The sequence below is a fragment of the Prinia subflava genome, chromosome 8 (genome assembly GCF_021018805.1).
Source record: "Prinia subflava isolate CZ2003 ecotype Zambia chromosome 8, Cam_Psub_1.2, whole genome shotgun sequence".
Lineage (NCBI taxonomy): Eukaryota > Metazoa > Chordata > Aves > Passeriformes > Cisticolidae > Prinia > Prinia subflava.
The window spans coordinates 8,659,968-8,685,846 of NC_086254.1; the positions used below are offsets into that span (position 1 = coordinate 8,659,968).

General features: G+C 43.0%; 1 protein-coding gene across 5 annotated transcripts in view; it reads left to right on the plus strand.

Annotated features, from left to right (window-relative positions):
- The window catches only part of VMP1 (vacuole membrane protein 1), a 60,252-nt gene that overhangs the window by 1,910 nt on the left and 32,463 nt on the right, over positions 1-25,879 (plus strand). For 2 of the 5 annotated variants that reach the window (XM_063402826.1, XM_063402830.1), the window contains exons 2-6: positions 5,593-5,694; positions 7,855-7,990; positions 10,295-10,385; positions 11,872-11,982; positions 23,020-23,187. In XM_063402826.1, the coding sequence (XP_063258896.1) occupies positions 5,619-5,694; positions 7,855-7,990; positions 10,295-10,385; positions 11,872-11,982; positions 23,020-23,187 (582 nt within the window). In that variant the 5' untranslated portion in view covers positions 5,593-5,618. Of the gene's footprint in view, positions 1-1,399; positions 1,550-5,082; positions 5,280-5,592; positions 5,695-7,854; positions 7,991-10,294; positions 10,386-11,871; positions 11,983-23,019; positions 23,188-25,879 lie in introns of those variants that run through there. The other 3 variants (XM_063402827.1, XM_063402828.1, XM_063402829.1) reach the window with 3 other exon arrangements.

Consider the following 25,879-nt stretch of genomic DNA (forward strand, 5'->3'; position numbering starts at 1 on the left):
TTCAAGTGGGTGGTAGCAATGAGGAAGGTGAGTAGGCTGGAACAACTTCACTCTTTCCACCTTTACAGCTTTTTTCTAAGTTGTTGTCTTGGAATTCCTTCTGAATGTCACAGCTGCCTCTGACTGCATCTCGTGGGCAGCTCTCCTTAGGGTGATCTGTGCCATTAGTGCATGCTTGGAGATGCCTTAATTCTCAAAGAAAAAGTGGGTTTAAAACAAGTAAAAACCCCTGTAATTCCTGATGTATTGTGGTGGGAGACAGAGTTATCTGCAGGTTGGAACTTTAACTTCTCTTCCTGTGGACAAGTGTGAGCTGGGTGGACTTTGCTGTTCCCTGAGGACAAAGGGCACAACCTCGATGCTGTTGCAACACTGAGCTTTTTGTACCAGCTTCAAACACAGTCATGGGACAGCACCAAAACCACCAAACCTCGCTGGTTTTGGTGCTTCTTGGACCAGAGGGAGCCAGGAGATGTTATTGGTGAGGCAGGCAGTTGTTCAGGGTATTTCAAGCGTATTAAAAGAATATTTTTCTTTCTCCCAGAGTTCAGAATTGGCCTCAGCAAGCCTTGTCTGGGCAGCCTGTCCTCACTGGATGGCCAAGTGTGAAATCTGAATTGGCTCCACTTAGAGACTGTTCCTGTGAAAAGCAGAATTTGTTATCTCAGGAGGTGCTTTCAGCCACTCTGGGCTTTGTCAGGTCCTTGTGTTCATCCCCTTTTATCTGCTGTGCCTCCTCTGCATATCCTCTTATCCCTGGGTCTCACTTTTTCATCTATTTATTGCACAGCATCTCTACTGCTTTGTTATAGCACCTGATTCTACTGCTGGATGTAATCAAAATTCATGTTTCACCAGAAAAAAAGTACACCAAAAAGATCAGTTAAATATATGTGGCTTTAACGGCAGGGACAGAACTTTCAGGTAACTCAGCAGAAATTACATGGAATCCTTGAAGCTCATGTTACAACAGTCTTTCCTAAAAGGCATCCCAAAGTCTTTTTGGAAGAAAATGGGAATTTTAACTCTAAATTCTGAGATGATTTATTTGGGTAGGAATTGGAAAATAGGTCTGGTGTACAGAGGCATAACCCACAAAATGGAAACCTGCAGTCTAAACTGAATTACTTCTCCTTTGAGGCATTAAACTATTTGAGTTAGGAAAACATTTTTAGTATGGGAATAAATGCACTTGTATCAAAATAACCCATTATGGCTAAATCTGTGGAGATTTGGAACATGGTTCAGATGTGGCCTCATTTATTTTAATTGAATGCTTCCCAGGAGTGCTGAAGGACTGGAAAAATAATCGAGCAGTTACTTTTTCTATTTTCTATCATCTTCAGGAAAGTCATTAACCTCCAAGTGAGGGGCTGTGTCACCCCAGTGTCACATGAACGGTGTTCCCTTGCTCTAGGGGCAGCAGCTTTGCAAGAGGAGCTGCTTTGGGCTCGAGTGCTGCAGAGCTGAGGACGTGGTTGGGCTCTTGCACTGCCTTCAGACCCTGGAGAAGTGGTGGACAGGGAATAGCTGTGAGGAGCTGGAAGGGGTAGGTGATGTTTCACTTCCAAACTGATCCCATCCTGCACCTGAATGTGTTCCTGTGCCAGGCAGGCTTTGGCTTTTGAGGGAAAGTGCTCTCCAGGCTGTTTCATTGCCAGGGAATTGTTAGCTTATTCTCTCTAGAGCAATTGAAGACTGAAAAAAACACCCCTCTCACAGATGTGCAGCACTGTCTGATAAGTGCAATTCTTTACCCACCTGGAAAGCTGGATTTTAATCCTTTTTTCTCCTGAAGAACAGGGGTGTAGAAAAGAAAGAATATCAGAAAAGTCGAGGAGAAAGAAGCAGCAGGATTGGAACATCTGGCTTTAAATGCAAGAAAGAACTGGAAATGTGTTGCTAAAGTGGCTGGGGGAAGCAACAAAATGCTCTAACTCTGGTTCTGGGAGTTGTGTGAGCAGGAACTGATGGAGATGAGAGTCAGGGCTCTTTCAGTAAGAAGTGATAAGAATTAGTGATTCAAACAATGTCTGGGAGAGCAGTGAGATCATGAAAACAGCCTCCTTGTTGTTCCAGCACACTGGAGAGGAGTCCTCCAAAAATCCTTACAGGAGAACATGAGTCCACATTCTGCTCTTCCAAATGAGAGTGCAGACACCCAGCTGCCTTATCCAAAACTGGCTCCTTCTGCATAAGTGCACCCAACACTTGGGTGCTTCCACAGCCTCCCCAGAGCTTCAGAGAGGAGACTTTTGTCCTTTTCTCTGATACAGACAGCAGATACTGCAGGGCCCAATTTCGTTGTGTTCTCTTGCTCTGATAGCTTGTGTTGCTTTGTCTCACTTAGGCTGTGAAGTGCCAGTCACAGTTACCATAAACCCTTTTTGTTGACCAATTTGCATTTTTGACTAGCAATAATTGTCTTTTTATACTTCATGTTTTGGGTTGCACTGAAGCTCGGTGATGTATTGTGAGCTCTTTGTTCAGCCCTACAAAGCAGTTCTTGTGTGAGCTCAGCTCTAACAAATGATCTAAGCCACCCTGATACAAAAACTGGCCACAGTTGTTTTCCTCGCTCTTTTAAATAGTTTATTTTTATTTTTGCTGCTAAGTACTCCATGCAGTAGGCAAATTTATTTTTAGAGATGGGCTCTGTGTCTTTCCCAGCATCTGTCAGAAGTGAAGTTCTGTTTAGCAGATGGAATTTAATTTCCTGTGGTGAGCTGTCATGGATTGGGTGTAGACTTGAGAATATGGAGTGAGTTCATGAAGGGTAACCTCATTTTGGGTCAGACTCCCACCCCAGTTAATCCCTGTGGGGAGGCACTGGTGCAGCACTGGTGGTTCTAATGGGCATCAAGCAGCACAGCAGGTCAAGGCTGCTGAGCTGAGGGGATGTGCATCCTCCAGCCCCTTTGTAAGATGCTTTAAGGATAATTAGACTTGGGTAAACCAGGCAGGTTCTTTTCTGGAGCCAGGAAGGGTTTGCAGCCCGTTCAGCCCTGCCATGTGATGGGTATCCCATCTCCGAGTCAGCTGTGTTTTTAAACAGGAATTTTTAGAGCTTTCCTGCAGAATGGTTGAACTTTAAGACCTTCTTGACAAGTATTTGTCCTACAGAGGTCTGGAAGGGGATTATTTATCTGCTTAGTGCAAATGTTGACTTGTGTACTTGAGGTGGTGCTATGCAAAGCTAATCCTGGATTAGTGCCTTTCCAAGCAGGCAGGGTAAAAGTGACTCTGGCAGTTGAGCTCCTGACATAAAAAAAGCTGTCATGCCTTGGGAACAGCACACCTGAGACCCCAGAGATGCAGGAATTTCATGGACTGCACTGGAATTCAGTGTTGTGCACAGGCTGGGCTTTAGCATCAAGCATGGAGAGCAGTTGGCATTGCACTAAATGGACTTTCTTGGAGGGTAATTAAGCCAAGCCAGCTGAGACTTTAATTTTGAAGGCTAGAAAAAAGATGGATTTCAAAATGAGGAACGTGTGGCTTCCACTGAAATTTGTGGCTTTTTTTTTCTAATCTTTGCTATATTTAATTCAACAGAATGTGACTGAAGTTCCCTAAGCCAGAACACTTTTTTTAGTGTTGCTGTGTGTGCTCAACAGCTCTGGATGGCTTTTGCTTCCTAAGCAGCTTTCTGTGAACATCAGGCTTGCTGTGTGTGGGTGTGTAATTAAAATATTGCCCTCTCCAGTTTGAGCTCTGTGTGTATAAATTCATGTGGTATATACATGGGTATATAAACTTACATTGTAGATATTCACAAGTACCTATTTAAATATATATAAAAATAAGCACAACTGAGTGCAGTCAGAAACAAAACACTACTCTGTCCCCCTGTCCTGATGGAATTAGGGGGTGGCTGAACATTTGCTCCTGCTATTGCCACAGCAATTGGTTTGTTATCCTCAGCTGAGGGCTGGGGAAGCTCCGGAGTGTCAGGCTGCCCTAAACTCACCTGGGGACAGGGAGAGGTTCCCATTTCCCTGGGCTGTGAGCAGTCCCTGGGCTGCAGGTGACTGCAGAGTGATGCTGTGGAGCTCCCACTGCAGCAGCTCAGGCCTCTTGTCCTTGGCTGACTCCTTTCAGCGTTTCCCAGCTTTTGCAAAGGTGTTTTGTTTATTTTTGAGGTGGTTCTGGTATTCTGGGGTTCACGTTGCAGTGAATAAAAGCTGTGACATCCATGAGATGAGTTTCTGCTGCCTTGTTTAACCAGACAGATTTCTGTTTCTGCACATTTTGTGTCAGGGGGAGGTGTTGGAAAAATGACTCCTTCCTGAGACCTCTGTTCTTTTGACTACTGGATTTTAACTAAAACCTTTCATAATTAGATTCTAGCTAGCAATTTTATCTGTATTGCAAGTAATGCACAAGGCTTGTACCTGTTTAGAAAAACACCTGTCTAAAATTGACTTGTGGGACCCTGGCAATGTCAAATACAGCATCTGAAATCTTTGAACATTTTATTTAAAAATTTGACAAAATTAGTGCAGTCTGAATCCAGGGGGTGATCTCAGTCCTGTTTACCAAACCTGAGTTGCTGCTTGGCTCTTAAGCTGAACATAAATCAATGGGGAAGTATTATTCTGTAGAACTTTAATTTCTTCCAGTGGACAGTTTTATATAACCTGTCATTTTACTATTGCACCACTTTTCTTTCTAACAAAAGCAACGTATCAAAAACTGTAAATCAAGTGTGCTTACAGGGAGAAATACAATGCAAATAAAATGCTTTAACTTTGTGGGACTCTCTTTATCTCCAAATAAAACTCCAGAAACTGCTTAAAGATTCAAGAGAGGGTTTTTAAAAGAAGAAGTCTGACTGGTTACTCTCTGTGTTTGATTGCATAAGAATTGTCAGCTGTTCAGGTTGGGGTTTTTTTAAAGAGAAAAAAAAAGGCAGCTCTTGCAACACTCTGGTTTGTGCTGGCTCCCACTTCTTGCATTATTTACTCTCTTGGATAAGGAAAACCACATCTGTTCTTTTGGGGTTTTGTTTTAGGGCTGCTCTCTCTAGAGAGAGGCTAAACCAGCAGAGAGCATGGACAGTGTCAGCAAAGCTTCATCACAAAGCTCCTGTCCTCTGAAGAGTTTTCCTCCTCAGAGATCCCAGACTGTGCAAAGCAGGAGGGCAGCTCTGTATCTCTGTTACCACACTGAGGGCTGACCTTCCAGCCAGGGAGGTTTTTGACACGGTAACAACGTGCAAAGCTTTAGTGCCAGGATGAGGAGCACTCCTGAAGCACCAGCCTCAGGATGGGAGTGAGGTTTGTACAGAGCTCCTGGAGCCCAAACAGTGGGTTGGGTCGTGGAAGGGGTTTGTTTAATGAGCTTTTGTTCTGCTGTTAGAAGTGAGGGAGTTTTGGCATTTGAGTGAAAAATTTAGAATTATGTAGGTGGAAATGTTTTAATCTTTGTCACTGTGGGGATTGAATCACTTTCTCCTGTTTGATGGTGTAATGCAGGATGAGTGTGAGTTGGATTTGGAGAGCTGCTGGGTGTTTGTCTCTATCCTTTGACTGTGGAGTCCTCCTAACCAGAAACACACCTTGTCCTTTTTTGGGTTTTTTCTGCTCTTAGATCCCCACACGTGACTGATCTATGAAATGGCAGAGAATGGCACAGACTGTGACCAGAGACGCATAAGAATGAGCAAAGAGCAGCACAATGGGAACTTCACAGGTAGGTGGAAAATCACTTTGTGTTCTCAGCTGGCCCGTTCGGGGTGTGAAACAGCACAAGATTGAAAAGAAATTGATTTTAGTTCTCTATTGAGGCCAGGCTGGTTGGAGCCACCTGACCTGGCAGGTGGGTGGCACCTCTGCCCTGCCAGGGGGTGGAAGGAGTTGGGCTTTAAGGTCCCTTCCAACCCAAAATATTCTGGGATTCTGTAACTTTATGCCCACTTAATGCAAAGGGCCTCGATGCCTGAATCACTCTCAGAAACCTCAGTCAGCTCTGAACCTGAAGGATTTAGGATTTCAAAGCCATGGAATAAATTCATGCTGTGTATTTCCATTTCTCTTACACTCTTTTCCCCTCCCAGAGTCCCTGAGCTTTGGTTCACATACATTTAAACCCCACAAAGCTGACCTGGGTACCAACAGGGGCTACAAAAACAACAAAAAAACCCTAAAACCATGAAATTCTGTTGGCAAATGTGTGGCTGTGGAAATGAGGCTGTACAACCCCACCCTTTGGCACTGCAAAGTTGTTGGTAATAAAAATCTGTTTTACTCTGGGACAGATCCAGTTATTAGTCTCCCAATTTCTGGCTGTTCTGTTGAAATTCAATGTCACACTAATTTATTGGTTTCAGTGATAAATTACCACCAAAACAGTTTTAACTGCTTCACCTCCTGCCTCTCCTCTGTTTTTCCTACTGGTTTGTCTGAAATGTTGTGGGGTCAATGTTTAGAACTCATGAAAAATAACCTGAAAACAGTTAATGACAATTTTTGTGTCACTGAATTATCCATGCTGTGTAGTAAAGCATGGAAATTATAATCATCTCTCTCTGTTTCCTGTCAGCTTTGAATGTGCCAGTTCCATATTTAATTAAGTTTTGTAATCAAGTGATTTCTCAAGTTGTGTGCAGTCTTACACCATTGTCTTTTACGACCTTTTACTAAAAACAAGGTCATAAAAACAAGGTTGAAACATTTTTATTACACATATTAAACAAAAAAGATTAACTGCATGTTTGTATGTATGGAACAAATTAAAACCTTTTCCTTAAAGACTTAAATCATTCTGTAACTCTGAGGGAATGTGAATGTTTTCAGTATTTGCCAGGATTTGTTAGTTCATCTTAAGCAACTGATTTTACAGCTAAGGAATACAAAATTAAGTGGGCTGTGTTACTAATGAGATCTGCAATTTTTATGTAAATATCACCATCTGATAAGGCAAAATGTTTCAGTTACTGGAGTAAGACTGAAATAATACATCTTGGGTTACAATATGCTGGAGATCAGATTAGATTAATATTTTAAATGCAACAGCTTTTTAAAAATCTAAAATTTATCAATATTATTACAATGCAAAGTAGAATACATGTGTTGTGACTGTGTAGTAAGTGATGTTTGAACAAGTTTGGTGCATGTTTGGATACAAGTGTATTTTTCATTGTTTACTGGCATTATTTTTTAAATCTTATTCCAGAATTCCTTTTCTTTAAAATTTAAACATTATTACCACTCATTAGCTCAACCACCTTTGAACAAGCCATTCTCCTCCAAAAAAACCAGCTCGGGTTTGGGGTTTTATTCATCTTATTGTGAGCACAAATAACACCTTGATCAGAAAAGCCTTTTTGTGAAAACCTCACCTTTTTGTGAGCAGGGCCTGGGCTGGGGTGAGCTCAGTCCCAGTGCTCCCAAAGCAGCTCCTTTCCACGGGAGGGGTTTGGGAGGAGCTGCACAGGGAGGGCAGGTGCTCTTATCCAGTTACACCGGGGATAAAGAGCACGTGTAATTCCATCTGCTGCAAGGGGAGGCTGGGAATAGCTCTGCTGGAACAGAAGCAGCTCAAAAGTTCAGGGGAAGTGTCCCTGCAGCAGGTGCTGAGGTCACATTTGGCCTGGGGTGGTGGCTGCAGAGAGGCTGCTGGAGGTGCCAGGCCTGGGCACTCTGAGTGCCAGGGGGAACAAACCACTGCATTCCCTGCGTGTCACCTCCTTCCTGAGGCACTGGCAGCAAATGCTTTGGGATCAGGAGAAAGAGGACTGAGAGCTCATGTTAACTTTCTAACAAATTAAAAAAAAAATCCGTATATTTCTGGGTGGGACAGCACCTGACCTGCCAGCCTGTGCATTAAAATTTATTTTTTTTTCATTTGCAGATTCCTCAATGCTGAGTGAGAGGAAGCAAAGGGAGCGAGAGGAGAGGTTGAATATTGTACTGTGGAAAAAACCGCTTGTTACCTTGCAGTATTTTTGCCTGGAAACTCTAATAAACTTGAAGGAATGGACCATAAAGTAAAGAACATTTCTTTAACTTCTACTAAGCGTTCTGGGCAAACCCATGCTCTGATTCAGTAGGTCATTCTGACATCTCGCTTTCCCTGATGATTCACAGCTTGAGAACTGTTTTTTCAGAGAACATGTGTATTTTTGTCCCTTAAAAGTGGCTGCTGGAACATCCCACACTTGTGGCCGTGCTCTCAGACCTTCTGCCTAAATGACATAAGTGCAGCAAGGTGCTTGGGGGAGAAAATGGCAAACTGCCTTTCTGGAGAGCTGAATATTCCAGTTTGAAAGAGTGGGACAGTGTTGAGGGATCCTTAAGGCAGGGGGATATTGTGCTTATGGCTGCAGTGTTAAGCACTGACCTACTAATGCAGGTGTTGGTATCACCTGCATTAATCTTCAAGTAATCTTCAAATAGCTCAGCCAGGGCAGAGATCAGGGTTCTGTGGAGCTTGCAGTGATGTTTATGATGCTCTGAAGAGGACTTTGCTTTTCTGTGGGCCCTTTTACAGCAGGAAATGATTTATTAAAGCACTTGCCCTGCGTGTTATTTTCACACTGGATAAAACCAGCTTTTATTCCAGCGAGAGAATTTGTGAGGAGCAGTCCTGCCATTCCCTGCTAGTGCTGAAATGCTTAAGGCACAAGGCCCGGGGGTTTAAGCTGCCAAAACATGAGTCCAATGTGAATGAAAATGCCAAGAGCAGCAGCCAGCCAGTGCTTGTGTTGGTAACTGGGCTCTGTTGTGCTTGGGACTGAGTTTACAAAGCTTTTCCCAGTCAGGATCTGGTGTCACCCTGGGTGACTCCAGCTGTTGGGCTGCTCCCTGCAGGCTGAGCTGAGCCTGGTGCTCAGGGCTGTGCTCACTCCCCCTCTGGGCTAGGCTGGAGGTGCTGGCAGTTCAGATTTACTGACAGAAACTGCTGTTTTCCATTTCCTTTTGAAATTATTTGTCTGAAAAAAAAAATCTATGTAGTGTAGTCTTAATTCCTTTTTACACCCCACAACCCCCCAAAAAAATCAAGCCCCCCAAGCCTACTTATTTTATTATGTGCATTCTTTCAACTACCATTAGGAATTGTCTCTGAGGACAATTTTTACTGGGTCTGACATCTGCAATTTCTGACAATCTCCAAGTGTTTATTTAAACTAAGCAGAAATAACATTTGAGGATTTATTTTAAGACCTCAAATCTTATTTGGCTTCCTAGACATCCAATTCTGTTACAGATAGCACTTGCCTCCTCTGCTGAGCAGCAGATTCAGTTGTCTGGCACTCCCCTGACAGAATCTTTACAGAAAATAACCCTATTAGAAGCTATTAAGTTGAGACCTCAGATTGACTCTTAATGATCTCCTGTGTTCCATTGCATAAATTGTGTTTTGAATGACAATCATTTGAAAATTCAATTGTCATACTAATGTAAGCAGCACTAACTTTCATTTTAAAATGTTTTGAATGCTCTTTTTGCCTAATATGAAATATTTGTGACTGTTTTCCTGTATTATGGCTCATATTTCTATCTATACAAATAGATAAGTTATGTTCATAGTTTGCTATTATAGTCTGGGAATTTTAGGTGCTGCTAGCCCTTGCTTTTTTATATATCATTTGGTGACAATATAATAGTGTTTTCTGGAAAATAATAAATGTATTTGCTAATTTACTGTGTGTGGCCACATACACATCATCAGAAAAAATACCCCAGTAAAACCAAACATGCTCAAAAATTATTTGGTAGCAAATTACTTTGGAAAACACTTTTCTCCCTTTACTCATCTAATGCTTCAGAGTTACCTAAAATACATTTATTAAATTTGGAGCTGTTACAAGATATTAATTTTAATAGATAAGGAGAAACAGAATAATGTAGAGATTTGTTGCTGTGACTGTCACTGTGGTTCTGCCCAGCAGCACAGTTGGAAATCAGCATTTCTGAATTCCACCCAGCTCGTCCTTGCCCAGGGCCACTGCAGGGCCTGCTTTGCTCTGTGCTTGGCCACAGCTGCTGCTCAGGGCCTGCGTCTGACTCTTGGCTCCAGAAGCTGAATTGTTTTCAGCTCGTGTTTGTTTTCAGACAGTTATTTTGTTTTTCTTCGTTAAAAAATAAAATATGCATGGCTGAACTTTGATCTCTCGATGTGGAGATTTTTCCCCAAAGAGTAAAGGCTCCCCTGGTATTTTCTTGGGAGGTTTACACTGAGCCATTGTCCCTGCTGAGCACATCCAGGCAGCCCAGTCCCCAGGGGTAACTGAGTTACTTTGAAATGCATCCTGCATGATGAAAACCTTAATTTGCCGTTTGTCTTTAAGGCTGTGGCGTCGGCGCGGGGTCCTGGTGTGCGCCTTGCTGGCACTGGCAGTGCTCACAGCCCTGTACTACATCGAAGGAGCACATCAACAGGTACCACCTCTGCCTCCCTGACTCACACTCCTTCCCTGTGCTGGGAATTGAGTGAATTGTGCTGGGATCTCCATGAATTTATAATGTACCCTTCGAACTGCTCGCTGAGGTTTTGTTTCTCGAGTCGTGACTGCTGTGTTGGGTGTGCATGAGCCGTGTTTCAGGGGTGGGGAGGGATGAGCTGGGCTGTTTGATCTGGTGGATCTGGAGGTGTCTCATCTGTTCATGAGTAAAGCACACCTCGGGTGCTGCAGCACTCCTTCACAGCCAGCTTTTAATAGTGGTGGGAGCTCTTGAGGGGAAATGTTCTCCTGAGTCGTGGCAGAGCTTCGTGGTTCCCAAGAAATGATTCTTGTGTTTCTGTGGGAGGGTCTCCTGCCCAGCTGGGTCAGGCACCTATAGAGATAGAAAATGATTTCATGGCTCACATTCTATTTCTGGTTCTGTGATGCTCCTTATTGTTTTCAAATGGTCACTTAAAGGCTTTGTGGAGCTTTGGTGGACACAAAGCCTGGTGCTTTTACAGCACTGGAAGTGTAAGACATGGCTTAAGCTTAGTGATGGTGCTCTCTGCACCTTTCCCTTCCCCTTTTCCATTGGTGTTTTCTGGAGGACAGAGAGCCCTTTTAAAAACCAATTCCATCTGATGTCACAGCTCTGAAATGAGCAGGTTCCCAACTCCAGAGACCTTCCTTCCACCCCTCCTGCTGCAGTGTGGCACTGCCTGCCTGAGGGATCTGCAGTTCTGGAGACCCAGCCGGGACTTCCCAGTTTCCTTCAGCCTGCAGGGAAGAAACCTGATCCCCTGGGACTGCTGAGGGCAGTGCCACCCTCAGCTGGCAGCCAGGGCAGGAGCTCCCTGCCAGGGAGGGGTCAGCCGTGTGCACTTGGCATTTTCAGGGTGTTTCTGTGCCCTGGCATGTGGGAGCCTGGGGAAGAATGGTGTAAACTTCACCTTGGTGCTGTTGGTCCATGGATGGTGTAAAAGGGTGTCCACAACTTGCTGTGACTTTCTCATATCCCCTCATTTCTGGGTGCAGCACACAACCAGCATTTTAACGTTTTCTTTAAAGTAACAAACCTGCTGCTCACTGTTCAAGATGCAACATCCAGCAGACTCAGTGGGGGTGCAGCTGATTTTATTCCTCTATGTGAACTGTTCAGACAATTCCCTGAGCTGCCTGGGCTCTGCTGGACACTTTCTGGGGCTTGCTCCTCATGAGCCTGTTCTGGATTTCAGCCTCCTATTATTGAACCTGAATTTCCACCTATCTTCTTGGAAATTTGCTGATTCCAAGATGTGGGGAGGGTTTCTTTTGAAAGTGCAATGTTTCCTCTGTGTTGTTACTGTAATAAATTGGAAATAGAAGTATTTAGGAGTCTATTTCAGTTGTTTAATCCAGATAAATATCTGTCTTAGCTTATAGCCTAATTTTCTCCCTTGGAGATTTAATAATTTATATATTTTTTTCTTTTCTTTGCTCAGTATGTGCGGTACATGGAGAAGAAGTTCTTCTGGTGTGCCTACTGGGTAGGATTGGGCATTCTCTCCTCTGTTGGGCTTGGAACAGGTCTCCACACCTTTCTGCTCTACTTGGTAAGGATATTTCCACCCCATGTCCTTTCTGAATTGAGTACTTTCATTGTTGCATATTTTAAAAGAGGTGAATAAGTAATTTTCTGCAAGTTCTAAACGTTAAATACATCTGAAGTTGGTGCTCTGGTGAATGCTGTCCATGTTCTACACTGCATCATGTTCTGTAGTTTGTTGAACTGTGGATATTGGGCTGCTCTTGGTTAATCCTCACCTTGAAACAATGAGCCAAATCTGCAAGCTCTATCCTCTAATCTCCTCATTTAAATGAAGCCTGTTCTACTGTGTGGAGCTCAAGTGTTTCCATTTAAAAATTTTCAGAGTATTTTTTCAGTAGCTTAAAATGGTCATTTTTCTAACTGAAGCCACCAAAACAGGCAGCTGGTTTAAAGTTCAGTGTGTATTAATTTTGCTTTGAAAATAATAGCAAGAACAATGCTTTTCTATGTAGGTAAAATATGAAAATTTGCATAATGTTGTTTATCTCAACTTAGCTATGAAAGTCAGGGAAATGTTTGGGTGTGTTTTGCTTTTGGCCATTGGATTAGTTCCTGGGTTATGAAACCACTGTCCTGGATTCAAGAAAAGGATTCATGGCCACAAAATAATTAAAACCAGTTCATGCAACAAAATGTCATCTTGTATTTGGAACAATTACAGATGTTTACTTTCAGAGCTGCTTCAATCATTACAATAACACAGAAGGGAACTGCTGCCTTTCCCCCCAGCAGGGCAGTGCCTGGGAGATGGAATGGCATGGCATGAGCAGCCTCAGATTTACTCTGAGTGTAGCTTCTGTCCCAAAGATTGTGAAAGGAATTCCTGTTAAACTAAACCAAATCTGTGCATTGAGCACTGTCAGACCCCAGGCCACTCCAGGATAATTTTGGCACATGAAATCTTCCTAAGACAGCACCACTTCTTTTCTTAAAGGAGGTGGAACCTTTCTTTTACTCTATATTTAAAAATCAAAGTTCTAAATTACTTCAGTGTAGAAAAATTAAATTCCATAATGCATCACTTTGATTATCCTGTGGGATATGTGAACCTTGTGGAGGTACTCAGGCCATGACCTGAGCTGACACTGAAATAATTTATAGAAAATACAACTTTTCAGTTGGTTTATCAGTATAACTTACAGTGGGTGTTTGGGAAGTTAACAGCCTTCCAAAGATCACAGGGATGTGTCACCCAGGAAAAGAAATGGAGTTTAATATTGTTAGGGAATTTAGTTATTTGGAACACAAAAGAGAAGGGTTCACATAACTTTGTTAGGAGCAGGAAACAGACTGAATAAATTACATTGAGTTATTAGAAGGTGCTTACAGAGTAAAATGTAATAAAAATGTACCATCAACACCCAAAGTGTAATACTACAGGAGAAATACTGGTTTGCTTTAAATATATGAGGCAAATCTGCATATTCCTGTTTCACTGAGGGAATTCCGGGAAGGCAGTGAGTGTAAGAAGAACGAGAAGCCAGGATTAGTTCCCTTTTTTTTTTTCCCTCCTGAGCAAGGTTTAGTGATTAGCATGGGTCAATTAACACCTCCTGGGCACAGTCCGAGCACCTCATGGTTTACACCTCGGTGGAAGCCACGCGGTTGTTGCCACTAGATGGCAGAGGAGTGTAAAAACAGCAGCTCCCAGCCCTCAAACCGAGTTTGCGTTTATTACCTGAGCCGGTAACATTGTTATCAGTGCAGCTGTACCGGCCAGGTGTACATGGAATATGTTATCACCGCAGGAAAACAGGCCTTGGTATCTGCTCGGGGTGAGGGAACAAGGAGCACTGACATGGGGCTGCTGCTGCAGCTTTTAGGGGTGAACTCTTTCAGAGTGGTGCTCTGGATTTAACCCATCTGCAAACAATGCCATTAGAAGCTCCAGCTCTCAAAGGGAGGAGTTGTAACCATTTTCCTTTGTTGTTTGTACAGCAGTTCCCTCTAAAAGTAGAAATATGACACATTAAGTGGGGCTCTCAATATTAACTTCTGCATTACCGTTGATCTGCTTTTCATGTTCCATATACTTTAATTATATTTCTTCATAATGGTAAAGCTTATTCTTCTGTTGATTCAAAGAAATGAAAAGTTACAAAACAAATCCTCCCCTGCTTTAGTGCCTGGATTTGCTGGCAACAGAGAATAGACCCAGTAAGTGCTTTCAAATTGCTTTTAATTAATTGCTCATTTTAAAGCTGTATGTACAGGGAGATTGTTGGGAATGCAATTACATGCTGGGAGAACAATGCCCTTGGGCCCACCCATGTGGTGCTGAGCTGTGCTGGGACTTGCAGCACTGTGAGTGCCACTGAGGGCACGTGGAGGAGCTGATGGCGTGTGGGCACCTGCTCAGGCTGCTCCAGCTGTCCCACAGGTGCACCTGAAGGAAATACACTGAATTATCCATTTATTGGATGTGGCTATTCCCAGGCACTGGGCAGGCCGTGGAAGTGCTTATGCAATGGCTGCAGTATAGGAGTGACTCTGATGTTTGCTTTCCCTGGCCTGCTTTTAGCTGTTTCTCTTCTTTCTGTCATTTGTCTGGATCTTTCAGAGCATCTCTCACCAGCTGCTTTTTGGAGCAGCGTTCCGGTGCCAGGAGAGATCCCGGGGTTAGCTGAGAAGAGAGCACTTGGAAACTGCTAAAAGTAGAATTTAAGGCAGCCTCAGTGTGGGAGGGGTGTTGCTGTCTCAGGATCATTTCAGTTCACATCTGATTTGGGATTTTTGCGGTCACCAGTCCTTGGTGCAAAAGGGATGGATCGAGCATGTCAGTTTGATACCAGGCTTGTAATTGCTCTTCCTGTGACTCAAGAGCTTTCTAGATGTTAGAAAGGGCCTGAACGTTGTGTGATGTGTCAGTTCCTAGTTTAATGCTGCTTCCTTAGTTGTTGCCAGCACTGGATGTAAAATCTGACATGGCTTTTTGGGAAACAATTCTCGTGCTGCACTTGGCACTGAGCTGAGGCTGGCACAGAGCAGATCTTCAGAGCAGGAACAGGGAAGCAAGCCACTCTTCCAAGAATGCTTTCCATTCTGACACTTTCAAAACAAGTCTGCTGGCTTATTTTCCTGAAGCCCATTAAAGGTTTTTCACAATTCTTTAAAAACAACCCTTAAAAATAGTAATCATGATGTGGTTCTGTAGGAAATAAAACTATTATGATTAATGACTCTAAAGACTGGTTTTAGCAGTGCATGGCTTTTTCCTCGGTCCTGAGATGTTTTCTGTTGGTGGTAGATTAAAATATGAACAGCATGAATCACCTCATTACCAGCAGAGGATGGCTGAGGGTAACTCATGAGGAATTTTTGCTGTTTGTACATCTCTGAACGATCTTTGCTGCCGAAAATGAATGAATGAGGTGGCGGTGCCGGAGGGCTCCGGAGCAGGGGACAGTAGGTGGAGTGCTGGGTTGGGATCACAGCCTGTGGCCGTCCCCACCCAACGCTCTGCCTCGTGCTTTGGTTTCACTTCAGCTCTGAAAAACGGATTGTCAAAGATGTGGCCAAAAAAAAAAAAAAAGTGCTTAAAACCAGTGGTTGAGGGCTCGGTGACATCCCCTCTCCCTGGGGATGTGAAATCCCTGAAGGGATGAATGGCACCGAATTCCTCACCGCTCAAAAGCTCAGGGCCAGCTCTGGCTGTTTGCATTGTTGGTGTTTTTGTTGCTTAAATGTGGATTTTATTTGGTGCTGCTGGAGCCGAGGGGGCAATGCTGAGGGGGTTTGTGCTGGGTGAGCACAAACAGGAAATGTGAGGTACAATAGCAATGGTTGTGCCGAGGTCCAGCCCGGATATTTCAGCGCTGGAATATGTGAGTTTGTCAGGAATTCTTACAGTGGAAGAGGGCACAGCAAAAATAAAGAGCAGAAATGTGCCTTTCAAAGAGAAAAGTGAGTCAGAAAGGCAGTGCCCTTATTGCCAGTGCTGTCCTGAGAGAGCTGGGCTGGGTTTGTCTGGCTTTGAGGCCTCAGCATCTCACTTTCATTCTGAATTGGTTCCCCTCACGCAGGGTTCACTTTCTGGCCTCCCCAAACAGCCACAGTTTGCAGCTGAAACGAGCCCTGTGTTGGCCCTACCCAAACTGGTTTAGGTTAGAATTTGAAGATTTAGAAGCCAGACACTTGTGCAATAATGAGTCCATTATCTTGGGGAAAAAAAGATGTTGGTGGTGTAAATAACTAAAAAAAATAAAATCAAACAAAACAAACCCACACAAATAAACGGTTTCCTGTCAGGACTACTGAAAGCTTTTTTAAGTCAAACCTAATTCCTTTTAGTTCCTTTGCTCCAGGAGCTGAGCTTGTGAGAGGACTCATGACAAAAATTACTAAACTCTCTCTTAAAAGAGAAGCTCACAAAACAGGACTTACTCCACTTTCATGAAGTAGACAGAATAATTTAGAAACCCACACTACTTATTCTCATTTTTTTTCTCCATTTACTTCCTCGTGACTAACATAGGAGTATTTTCATAGTAATTATCAGCTTCAGCAGAGGTTTTGCTCTTTCCACACAGATCATTCAAAACTATTGTGAAAAACCCAGAAAATGATGGTTCTGTGTGTAAAGGAAAAAGTGAGAAACAAAGGCTGAGCTGCCTCAGGCAGGTGGGAGGTGCAGCAGTGCTCCCCTTCCCAGCGCTGAATTCTTTTTGTGAAGTGAGGTGTTCATTTCCAGCCCTCACTGTTCTCCAATTCACACGTCAACTTGCAAGCCTAAAACAAAGGAAATAAAAAAAAGCTTCTGTCTAATACCTGTGCTCACATTACTGCTGTTGAATTGCTGAGGTGGTTGAAAGAAAAATACGAGGAGAGTGCAGAAGGCAGAAATTAATTCTAAAATAAGTTGAAATGGAGCCTGTTTGTGTGAGGGTCGTTTTTGTCTCTTACTCTGTCATTTGTTTCTTTCCTGTCTTTAAACTATTTCCTCCAGCTGTCCTAAGCTTTCTACAATGAACTGAAATATCCTGGAATACGTGAATCAACGCAAAACTTTTTTTAAAAAATCACTTTTGCAGTTATCTCACCAGAAATTCCTGCTTCCAGCACACCTGGGCTCTGTCCTGCTTGAAACTGCAGTATTGATATTAATAATGCACTGATGAACTGGGAGGGTGTGCTGAATTATCTGGACACTGCTGCTAGATCAGTTGTGCAATCTGGGTGTTCCTTACATCTTCTGGTGGCTGGCTTGCATTTTAAAAATCAGAGATGAAAAGTGTTTTCAAGGAGAAAAAAGATCATTTGAACTGCTGGTCCCTCCAAGAGCTCCTGTTGTGGTACCTGTAGAGAATAAACCCAGCAGTGCTGGCTGAGGTCAGGCTGTGCAAGGACAGGGTGATGGAGGAGTTACTGGGAGGGTGGAAGAGTTACTGGGACATGGCTGCACCCTTTTCTTCCTCCTGAAGGTTGATGGACTTTACCTCCTAGAAGCTGACGCCCTCTTTTCATTATCTGCCCTCCATTTCCTCAAGGTTTGTCCGGGAGGGCACTTTGTGCTTTCTCCTCATTTGCTCCCTTGGAGTTTCTACTCTTTTTTTTTTGTTTTGTTGGTTTTTTTTTTAATGCACAGCCTGAACTTTATACCTTTCATGTCCTGCTTCCTGGAGCAGATTGAAAATAACGATAATTGTGCAGAACGATCTCTAATTGGAGATTGTAAAGCCAATCAGCACTGCTGGTAGCAATTTGAATAGATGCTGAGGTTTATTCTTCAGAAATGAGTGGATGGCTAGGGACGGGCAAGGAGGGAACACTGACAGAGTGTTTTATTATTTCGTTAATGATTTTCTGTCAGCAGCAGAAGATAAACTTGAATTCTGGCAATTGTGCCTCCTCCTGACATGAGTCTGTCTGTTCCTATGGAAAGTAATGTAGGCACAGCCTTAAAAAAATATCTTTTTTCATGTTACTGCTTAGAGCAGCACCGTGGCCCTTTACAGAGGCAGTGGTGCCATGTGCTGCTCCCTCAGTGGCTCTTGTTTAGTCAGATTCAGAGTTTGTGGCCCATCATTTGGAATTTCCATCAGCTCTGCTCTGTGGGGCAAGGCTTGGCTGAAGTGGGAATAGAAACTTAACCACAGCCACGTGAGTGTAAAATTAATAACACGGCTTGAAATGCTGTGGAGATCTTCTAAAGCCAGCCCTGACCACTTGCTGGATGTTTGTGTCACTTGAGGATGCTCTAGGTACAGGATCCTCCATCCCCAGCCCCGATCTCCAGCCAGCACCACATACCAGACGTTATAAAATCATGAGACATTTTAATCTTTCCACACAGACAGACAGACAAACTGCACATATTTACCAGCCACCTCCAGACCAAGCTTCTCCCTCTTAATCACAGAGCAGTTCTCTGTGTGGGTAGTTGTCCACTGCTCTCAGAGATAAAAAGACTCTGTGACTGTGCTGTGACTTTCTGGAGAGGTGTAATGACTTCGTGGATAACTGTGGGATGAGTCGTGGCCTGGGGCACCGCTCAGAGGATGTTTCCCATGAGAAGCAAGCTTTTATTTCTCCAATTTATCTCCATCAAATACATCGTGACATGTTTCCCCCCTGTGCAAAGGCTGAGTCTTGAACCCGGTGTGAAAAGCAGGGTATCCATGGAGGAAAACAGATTTTTAGTGCATTAAGTTCAGCAAGGAGTTCAGGGTAATATTTTTCTTGCTGGCAGACGTATCACTTTTCTTTGAGAAATGTTTCTAAATTAAAGCCAGTCTAAAATTATATCTTCCCCCAAAATAAAAGGTTAAAATTAGATGTGGTTGTTCTTGTATCACTTGAGCAGCCTGGCTGTTCTGTGAAGGGCCATGTGAGAAACCAACACTTGATACAGGATTTGTTTAGAGCTTTAATTGACTTCCCAGTCCAGGTGCTCAGAATGATTAATAATGTGAAAATAAGATTCATTTTTAATTGGATATTCAGTCACTTTTCCTTATGGTAAAGACTTTCTGCTGCAAAGATTATACAGATCAGCATGTTTTTAAGGATTTTAACTTGTGATTTTTTTTACATGTGGCTGCTGTCTCATTCTACTTCCACAGATAAATTTTCAAGCATAATTTATAGATAAAAAGATTTTCACTTTCCAGAAATTTCATAATGCATTGCATTAAATAACTTATTTCTGTGCCATTCCAACTTGGGTGCCTTCAACCACTGGAACAAAACTCCTTTGAAGGCCTGTGAGTTCAAGAGTTCGACATTACCTTCTCTGAGACATTGGGGTTGTGCAGACAGGGATTTCCAAACTCCCCTGACCTGCTGTTGCTAAGAAATAGATTTATGTTGAGTTCATCTCGATGAGCAAATCTTGTCTTGTTTGATTTGCAAATTGTACAGATATTTCTAACACATCACATTCCGGCCTGACCACAGGCTCCTTCTGGTCGTCAGCAGTGGCAAGCGAATGTTTCTCACCCGAGTCAGCAGAATGCTTCTCAATTTCTCCTCTGCTGTCCTTTGTTAGAGCCTCCTGCAGCTTAAAAGGAAAAAAAAAATCATTGGAAGAGGGTGAGGGAAAGATAATTCAAGATCTTACATGCCTTGAGTTTCAGTGATTTTTCCTGGGTTGGTCGGGAGCACATCTAAATCACCCAGGATTTAGAGTTGGGTGTGATGGGGTTTGAAGCAGTTGGGTCCTTTTCAAAGGCAGAGCTGCAGTCACAGGCCAAGGGGGACATCTGAGAGGACTTCCCCAAGTGTTGGAACAAACTGAGCCATTGCAGGGAGGCAAAACACTCAGTACTTGCACAAAAATGAGGAGGAGAAGGGTGGGGGAGATGTTACTCGTGAAGAGGATTAAAAAACTGGATGGGAATGAATCCTCCTGGGTGTAGAGTCGGGGATTTTCCGAAGCTGGCACCTCAAGGCTGGTTCCCTGCTCCATTCAGAGTTAAACCATCACTAAATAGAAATGAACCCCCCAGTCCTGCTCCTCCCAGCCCTGTTCAGCCAAGCGTGTTTGGAGGTTCCTGGTGCCCAGGCTTTGGGGAAGCTCCAAAGGCAGATGTGGGGTGTTGCTGTGAGCCTGCCGAGCCTGGGGCAGTGTCCCTGTGACCCACAGGACACCCGGACATGGGAGGAGGACAGAGGATGGCTCTGCTCACCTTCTGCTCGCTCTGCTCCATCCCACACTCCATCCCTGAACAAACCATTTGCACTTTATTCCTCATTCCAGTTCAAACGTGGCTTCTGTGGCTTCCACCACTCTGACTTTTTTCCATTATAGAATTGTTTACATTGCTCTGGGAGAGTTCTGTTCCCTTGGCCTGGCCTTCAGGTGGCCGTTTGCAGCTGCTTTGTGAAATGCCTTTTTTTTTTTTCCATTGGCTACTCCCTGTAACATTTTTCCTTTTGCAGACATTTGTTGAGACTGGGAGGGCTCTCAACAGGAGAGTTTTGAGGTTACTCAGCCCCTTCCAGGGTGGCAGCTCTGCTGGGAGAGGCTCCTGCAGCATCTCCAGTTGGGCATTTTGTCCTTGTGTGCTTCCCTGGGATTTCAGAACCTGCTTTATCCACCTTGGGTGCACTTTGGGAAGAAATCTTGGGTGATGCTGAAGCCTTGCACGGGCTGGGGGCTGCTGATCACTACTGATAGCAGTGCTTAAATTTGTCTCTTGCTATTCTAAATAAGCTGGCTGTAGTTCCTCTGTGCTATAATGTGTATTCCAAATTTTGTGGAAGTGAAAGCCCCACCTCTGTATTTCCTATCTCACAGCCTTGGCCAGGGCCTTGAGGCAGCCCAGGGAATGGTCATTTACAATTCAGACACGGGGGAATTTCCTCCATGCAAATCTGCTCTTCAGGAGAGTTTCACTGCAAATTTCTGCCAGTGAAAACCATTAATTTTAGGATGATGGCTTTTTTTTTTTTGTCCCAAGGTGTCTGTCAGACCTAGGGAGAGGCAAGCAGGGGATGGGATTAAACTCTTCAAGTTTCAGAGTGGAGAAAGAGGTTCCCAGGTTTGCTATAAATGTACTTTACAATTTTAGGGAAGTTTCAAATCTCTTTGCATCTGCCCTTGATGAGTGAAAGAGAGAGATGTTATTTATTTAGCTCTGAAGCTGCTGTGGAGGTGATCTTGCTACAGGTACCAAAAAGTTTGTTCCCAGTAGGGCCTATAGGAATATTAATAATATAAATTATTACTAATTGGTTCATTGTTCCAATCTTTGTTCTCCCTTCCATATCAAAATCTCTCTTGTGTATCAATTTCTGGATCCCCTCTTTCTCAGTTTTATTTCATTGAAGCTTTTTCTTCTCCCCAAGAGAGGCTGTGCCTCATTTATCATCTCACAGGCTTTGTATTTCTGCAATCCAAAATACACCCAAGCACTTGGAATGAGTCTCCTGTAAAGCAACAAGGAATAAATAAAAGAATTTTCTTGCTATCAGAGCAGCTTGTCCTATACCAGTTGCATGCCAGAAGAATGGGTTTATTTTGAATTGTTTGCATATGACAACAGCAGTTGCAGCTGCCATACAGAAAATATATCTGGTATTTTATTTCAACATTCTTCATTCCCTGCCACTGAAAAATTACAGTGTGGATGTCGTTGTTCCAGTCCAGTGCTCTGAAGTGCTGTGAGTGAGCCTCATGTTCCCAGCAAATCCAGGAGTGGTGGAGCTCCCCCTTTTGTGTGGGAATTTCACCCTTTAATGTGCAAATGGAGCTTTTGGGGCTGGATGTGTCCCTGCCTCCCACATTTCAAAGGGAGCTCTGCGAGCCCAGGGAAGGGCAGCGCTCAGCTCTCACATTTCCCTCTGTTCTGTAAGAAATCGAGCCTTGATTTTCTTTTCTTTTCTTTTTTTTATTTCTTTTTTTTTTCTTTTTTTTTTCTTTTTTTTTTTCCCTTCTTTTTTTTTTTTTTGTGGGGAGGTATATCCAACCCCTTACTGCTCTAACAAAATGAAAATAAATTAAGATTGCAAATAAAAAGGTAGAAGAAATTTGCTGGCAATATTTCCCAGCACGATGTCAAAACCCATCAAATAATGAATAGCAGAAGTTAATGTTTGTGTAATTTGTTCTGCACTTAATGAAACTTTTAGATTTATTTAAATCTGTGGTTTTACATAAAGACCTCACTTTAATGCAGTAATTTTATTTTTTCCCCTCCCTCTTCCCTGGACTGTGTTTCCATGACCTTTGTTAAGTGATTGTTTTTTAGCTACAATGTCTGGTGTTCAGATTGTTTGAATTGCTTCTCAATTCTTTTGTATTAAAAATAATGGCAATTCTTTCAGGTTTTTAAACTTTGTAGCAGTTCATTTCTTGAACAGATTTTTATGCTCGTTGTATTTAGAGGTCTGTCCAAAAAAATCATTCAGTGTAAGATGGAGACCAAAATTAATTCGGTTAAATGATATTTAAATAATGTTTAAGTTCTGAATTACATTTCAAACCATTTTTTAGCAAAAAGCAGCCGAGGTCACTTTCTTGTTTACTCAGAAAAAACAGACACAAATTAAAACAACTGGCTGTTGGAGAAAAATACAGGAGTTCGGAAGGTCTGCTGCAAGATGTCATTAAACCCAGTCATTAAAAAAATCAATATATAATTTAAATGCCTAATCCTCTAAAAGCAGCAGTAGGGAAAACACGTCCTCTAATAAAGCTGCAGGTCATAAATACCTTAAGGAGAACATTGTAAAATATTTGAAAAATCCTGGTTTTTTAAAAAAATAAGGGTTCTTATTTCTCCTTGGCAACCTTCTAAGTGGCAGGGCAGAAGCTGAAAGGCTCCTAAACATTTTAGTGGCTCAAAAGAAAGATTTAAATTTTTTAAAGGTACATTAGTAGCTCAGCATTGCAATTCAGATGGTCTTAAAAACCCTCCAACAAACAAGAATTTACATAAATAACATTCCCAACAGCCAAAGTGAGCAGCACTAAGTTTTAGCCTAGAGACAAATGGTGGGGAGGGGGACATAATTTTAATTTTTATTCTAACTCGCATAAAACACAATTGAAAAAAATTGAATAAAATACAATCTTTGGGTTGTTTTTTTATTTTCCCAGGGTCCACACATAGCCTCAGTCACTCTTGCTGCCTATGAATGTAACTCTGTGAACTTCCCTGAGCCTCCTTACCCGGATCAGATCATCTGCCCCGATGAGGAGGCAGCTGAAGGCTCCATCTCCCTGTGGGCAATCATCTCAAAAGTCAGGCTGGAGGCCTGCATGTGGGTAAGGCTTCTCCAAAACTGCCTTTTCCATTCGTGTGTGTCATTTCTGTGGCCAGGAACATGCTGGAGTCCAGGATATCCCTCTGGCCGCCCTGGAGGGTTTGGAGACTGGACAGGAGGGTTTGGAGACTGGACAGGGGGGTTTGGAGACTGGACAGGAGGGTTTGGAGACTGGACAGGGGGGTTTGGAGACTGGACAGGAGGGTTTGGAGACTGGACAGGGGGTCTGGGGTCTGTCCAGGAGGGTCTGGGGTCTGTCCAGGGGTGTCTGGGGTCTGTCCAGGGGGGTCTGGGATCTGTACAGGGGGCTCAGTTAGGTCCACACAGATCCCAGGAGGACACTGACTCTGATTCCTGTCCATGGGAGTGAACACTCACAAACCCTAAGAATTTAAAATAAGTAGTAGCTGGTTTATTATAGAATATAAATATAGAAATTAGGATTCTTAGCAGATGGGGCTGAAGAGACAAGATGGAGGAATTGGGGAGTGGCCCCTGTCCTCCTTGTTCTTGCTCTCGTCCCCCATCTTGTGCTGAGTTGGGTTTTAGAGATTGGCTTAGAGTAGAACTGACATGTTAGCATAGGTAGTAGGTATTGGTAAAATTTTGTAAATAAAAAATACATCTTGGACAGTGGTTGGGTCAAGGGTACCGTACATAAGGTGTGGGGCTCTCTGATCTGCCCCAGTCCCCCGCGTGTCCTGCTCTGCTGGGGACGCCTTGCAAAGCTGGACAAGAACTGAGAGATAATTGAGAATAAACAGCCTTGATAACACGAACTGCTGGACTCAACTTGTCATCTCTGGCTTCGGTGTGAAACACCCAGGGCAAAGAGAAGACTGAAAACCTGATTACCTCTGGGATCATCAACCCTGAGGAAACTCCCAGGGAACAGCAACCCTGGGGGAACCCTGAGCACCTTGGGGAACAGCAACCCCAAGGAGAATCTCAGGGAAACAACAACCCTGAGAGGAACAGACAAAAAATCCTCAATTAGCCAAAAAATGATGGGTTACACCGCCCAAGGTAATGGGAAAAGTTGAATTCCTGTGAACCTTTTAGCCCTGATCGTTTTAATGCTTTCTAATAGAATATTTCTGAGATGTTTTTATCAGCTGCAGTGCTGTTTGCTAAATACCAGCAGAAAACTTGAAGGCTGTCGATGTAAAAAGTAAATTTTAGGAAGGGTCTGGCAGCTCTCAGGTCTAATCAAGAAATAATTCCAAAAATTTGGGGCCTGTAACACAAATGAAATTTCAGTTCCTCATCTGCAGGACTCAGGCTCTCATCTCACAGCTTGTTCTGGGCTGCAGCAGTAAATTAGAAGAAATTTTAAAAATTAATTTTCCACATTTTTACTTCTGTTTTATTATTTACATCTTTTATTTCTGTTTTTCTGCCCGTTTCCACTTTTCACTTAAAATCTGACCTGTTTTTCCTGTTTAAGTGAATCAGGGTCTTAGGAAACGCTGTCATTGGAACTTCCTTTCCGTTTTCCTCTTTTTTTTTTATCTTCAGCTTCTTGTAGAAGTTTTAATTTTGGAGGATTTTGGTCAGCCAGGCTGGTTTTTTCATTACATGTGGATCATTTTGAATTGCAGTTTACACAGATGCATCTGTTGTGAACTGCAAGCCAAATTAACTTTATTTTGCTGCTGACTTCCTGTCCTAGCTGATGATTTAATTACTAAAATTTTGGTTGTCCAACTCAAATGCAGAGAAAGGAAATTCTAAAAACAGTATCTGATGCCTGCCCTGGTGTTCTTTAATATGTAAGGCAACTGGTTATTTTTTAAAATAGCAGCAGTTGTGTTAGTTACAAAAATTCCAGTCAGGTTGTGTGAGTTTAGAGACTAAAATCAAAATAGTAACAGAGAAAGTGGACTGAGAGCCCTGTCAAAAAGCAAAGTACAGCTTAAAGTTCATTCCTAATGAAAGGCCAGAATTGCCTGAATACTCAGTAAACACACAAATACTTACAAGACTATAAATATATAGAAGATTTCTCTTTATTTTCTTCCTCTGCTGAAATCTGTTTAATAGAGACAAGCAATAAAAATGGCATTTACAGCTACGTTTCTAAGGTTGCAAAATAAAAATGCAGCTGAGGGTAAACATCTCTTGCTTCATCTGCAGCATGTAAAAACTGAGCTATGAGGAGAATTAAGTTTAAAAACGACTGAGCAGAGCTGCAGCCTCTGGAATCTCCAGAGCAGCCATGAGGGAGAACAAGCAGAGCCTTCGTGCTCTTGGATTCCTTGGATAGATTAGGGAAAGGACAAGGGAGTGGGAACATTTGTATCCCACTTTTTCACCCTTTCCCCCCCCTTTTCTTCGAATTCCCTGTCAGCTACCTTTGCTCTGAACTCTGTCTGCTCTGGGTTTTCCCTCGGGAGCATCCTCTGTCTACCAGTGGTGTCTCGTGTAATGTTTTGCTTTCTTGGAATGTTTCGTGAGTACATAAACATTGCTCGCTAATTTCCTGTAAGCCAGCTCGAGTTGGCAATTGCTGCTGCTGCTTCCAGAGTGTTTCTTTTGTCCTAATTCCAGCTCCTTTCTTATAGAAGCTGTGCAAGGGAGTTATTTTGGACTAAATGTCCACTTAGCAAAGATAATGGTGACTTCCAGAAAGTGCAAAGGGTGATTTTTGCAGCTCATCCCAGGATGACTTTGCAGAGCTGTGACTGCAAAGC